Here is a 3,943-nt window from a genome sequence, read left to right as displayed (position 1 = left end):
TCAAAAGGTTTTTTTTTTTTTTGGGGGGGGGGGGGGGGGGGGCAACTGTTCGGGTTAAGATTGCAAAATTTGAGGTTTTTAAAAGTTATGTTTTGGGACAATTTCATAGAAATAGAGTATGATCAATTGGGTGTACAAACTATTGTCTGGGAGGCTCCTTTCCCACCCCAAGAATTGGGCTAACTTGCATCACTCCCAATTCGACTACCACTTAACCAATGTTGATCCAGAATCGCAACCAGGTTGGGAATTTCAAATATTCCAAAATTTGCAAACTTTACAAATGCTTGGAAGAATGGACTTAATGCTTCGGGACATAGTACACATCCTGTTCCCCAGTTTTCAGGAATCATAACTTATCGAAAAGTTAGTTAGAAATCTCATTGGAAAAGTTAACTCAGTGAAATTGGAGGTGTGGCAGGAAATTTCAACACATAATAATGTCAAAAAACAAATTCAGGGTGATAAATTAAATAAACATCAGAAAAAAATTGGACTTGCCCACAAAACATTTCGGGTCACTCCATGTTCCACCATTCAAACAGACAGATTTCGCAAAAAATGGTGTTTGGTAACCCGTGCAGTTGTAGTCAATTTCTTCGTCTACTAAATATGTTTGTTTTGATGTCATGGGTATAGCGTAGGGCGATGTTTGTGTTGGTGCTTCACATCCTAGTACCCCTCCTTAAAAAGGCAAACATACCAATACGTAGATTACGATATGATATACAGTTATCACGATACATACCGATAAACAGTTCTCACGATACATACGATATACAGTTTTCACGATACATACAATGAACAGTTATTACGATACATACGATATACAATCATCACGATACATACGATATACAATCATCACGATACATACGATATACAATCATCACGATACATACGATATAAAATTATCATGATACATACAATGAACAGTTATTACGATACATACGATATACAGTTATTACGATACATACGATATACAATCATCACGATACATACGATATAAAATCATCACGATACATACGATATAAAATTATCATGATACATACAATGAACAGTTATCACGATACATACGATATACAATCATCACGATACATACGATATAAAATTATCATGATACATACAATGAACAGTTATTACGATACATACGATATACAATCATCACGATACATACGATATACAATCATCACGATACATACGATATACAATCATCACGATACATCCGATATAAAATTATCATGATACATACGATTAACAGTGATCACGATACATACGATATAATAATCTTTATTCACGAAACAGTCAAATGAGAGGAAAAATATTTGAGGTTGCCCGATTTTATAGCCTAGTTATGAGAGCCTGGCCCGAAAAACTTGCATTCGGGGCTGCTTCCCCCTCTCTGGTTCCGCCATCGGATACAATGGTGTTAATAGAATGACTTCCAATGTTTGCAAGAGGAGTATCTCCCTAACCATTGTCGTTATTTTAAGCTTGTTGAGAAGAGTTCAGTCCTAGTTAGAGGTAAATTGGGTAACACAAATTTGATTTAATCACTATATGATAAGAATTGAGTAGTGTTCTAGAATAGAAAGACTCCAATGCATGAATCATTCCATATCATTTTGTTGTTGTTGCAATAACGAAGAGCTTTTCAATCCTTTACGTACCTTGTTGACACTGATACGGACTCCAGTTCTTGTCCGATAAACATGTCGACGACTCATTGGTGTTACCACAATCATAATATATCACATCGCCCTCTAAATAGTTCGAGGGTGGGATAACCAGGTCTACTTGAGAAGGCTCACCACAATCTAGATAAAATAAATAATATGAAATTATATCAAAGTACACGACTACTTACTAATCAATTAAAATATCGATGTCCATTATTTTAATGATTGAACATTATTTCATAGACATTAACTAACGTTTTTTAAGCGTATTGCACATTAAACCAACAAGCGTATAAAATAGCATTCTGCATTTTCCCTTTGTCCGATGGGATGGGTTTACAGGAGTTTCACTGTATTAACTATAGCATAAGAAGTGAAGTGAAGAGCAAGATCGACCAAACTTTCGTTACTAAGAGCAAGACCGACTGAACTTACGTTAACAAGAGCAAAGACCGACTGAAATGACGTTAACAAGAGCAGGGCCGACTGAAATGACGTTAACAAGAGCAAGACCGACTGAACTTACGTTACTAAGAGCAGGACCGACAGAACTTACGTTACTAAGAGCAAGACCGACTGAACTTACGTTACTAAGAGCAGGACCGACAGAACTTACGTTACTAAGAGCAAGACCGACTGAACTTACGTTACTAAGAGCAGGAACGACTGAAATGACGTTAACAAGAGCAGGACCGACTGAAATGACGTTAACAAGAGCAAGACCGACTGAACTTACGTTACTAAGAGCAGGACCGACAGAACTTACGTTACTAAGAGCAAGACCGACTGAACTTACGTTACTAAGAGTAAGACCGACTGAACTCTTGTTAACAAGAGCAAGACCGACTGAAATGACGTTAACAAGAGCGGGACCGACTGAACTTACGTTACTAAGAGCAGGACCGACTGAACTTACGTTACCAAGATAAGGGCCGACTGAACTTACGTTACTAAGAGCAGGACCGACTGAACTTACGTTACTAAGAGCAGGACCGACAGAACTTACGTTACTAAGAGCAGGACCGACTGAACTTACGTTCACAAGAGCAGGACCGACAGAACTTACGTTACTAAGAGCAGGACCGACTGAACTTACCTTACTAAGAGCAGGACCGACAGAACTTACGTTACTAAGAGCAGGAGCGACAGAACTTACGTTCACAAGAGCAGGGCCAACTGAACTTACGTTACTAAGAGCAGGGCCGACTGAACTTACGTTACTAAGAGCAAGACCGACAGAACTTACGCTACTAAGAGCAGGACCGACAGAACTTACGTTACTAAGAGCAGGATCGACAGAACTTACGTTCACAAGAGCAGGATCGACTGAAATGACGTTAACAAGAGCAGGACCGACTGAAATGACGTTAACAAGAGCAGGACCGACTGAACTTACGTTACTAAGAGCAAAACCGACCGAACTCTTGTTAACAAGAGCAAGACCGACTGAAATAACGTTAACAAGAGCAGGGCCGACTGAACTTACGTTACTAAGAGCAAGACCGACTGAACTAACGTTACTAAGAGCAGGACCGATTGAACTTACGTTAACAAGAGCAAGACCGACTGAACTGGCGTTAACAAGAGCAGGGCCGACTGAAATGACGTTAACAAGAGCAAGACCGACTGAAATGACGTTACTAAGAGCAAGACCGACTGAACTTACGTTACTAAGAGCAAGACCGACTGAACTCTTGTTAACAAGAGCAAGACCGACTGAAATGACGTTAAGAAGAGCAAGACCGACTGAAATGACGTTAACAAGAGCAGGACCGACTGAACTTACGTTACTAAGAGCAGGACCGACTGAACTTACGTTACTAAGAGCAAGACCGACTGAACTTACGTTACTAAGAGTAAGACCGACTGAACTCTTGTTAACAAGAGCAAGACCGACTGAACTCTTGTTAACAAGAGCAAGACCGACTGAAATGACGTTAAGAAGAGCAAGACCGACTGAAATGACGTTAACAAGAGCAGGACCGACTGAACTTACGTTACTAAGAGCAGGACCGACTGAACTCTTGTTAACAAGAGCAAGACCGACTGAAATGACGTTAAGAAGAGCAAGACCGACTGAAATGACGTTAACAAGAGCAAGACCGACTGAAATGACGTTACTAAGAGCAAGACCGACTGAACTCTTGTTAACAAGAGCAAGACAGACTGAAATGACGTTAAGAAGAGCAAGACCGACTGAAATGACGTTAACAAGAGCAGGACCGACAGAACTTACGTTTACTAAGAGCAGGACCGACTGAACTTAC

The 3,943-nt window shown here is 39.9% G+C and overlaps 1 protein-coding gene across 1 annotated transcript; it reads right to left on the bottom strand.

Moving 5' to 3' along the window:
- Positions 1–2,112: 2,112 nt before the first annotated feature.
- Positions 2,113–2,961, bottom strand: LOTGIDRAFT_119125 (hypothetical protein; the record flags this gene model as incomplete). The annotated part of the gene is made up of 1 exon (XM_009057580.1): positions 2,113–2,961. A coding segment is annotated over one exon (849 nt), but the record flags the coding sequence as incomplete, so codon positions are not given.
- Between the last annotated feature and the right edge of the window lie 982 nt (positions 2,962–3,943).

The sequence above is a fragment of the Lottia gigantea genome (assembly GCF_000327385.1).
Source record: "Lottia gigantea unplaced genomic scaffold LOTGIsca_30, whole genome shotgun sequence".
Classification (NCBI taxonomy): domain Eukaryota; kingdom Metazoa; phylum Mollusca; class Gastropoda; family Lottiidae; genus Lottia; species Lottia gigantea.
The sequence above is the reverse complement of the archived record's forward strand: the minus strand, read 5'-3'. Positions and strand labels throughout refer to the sequence as shown.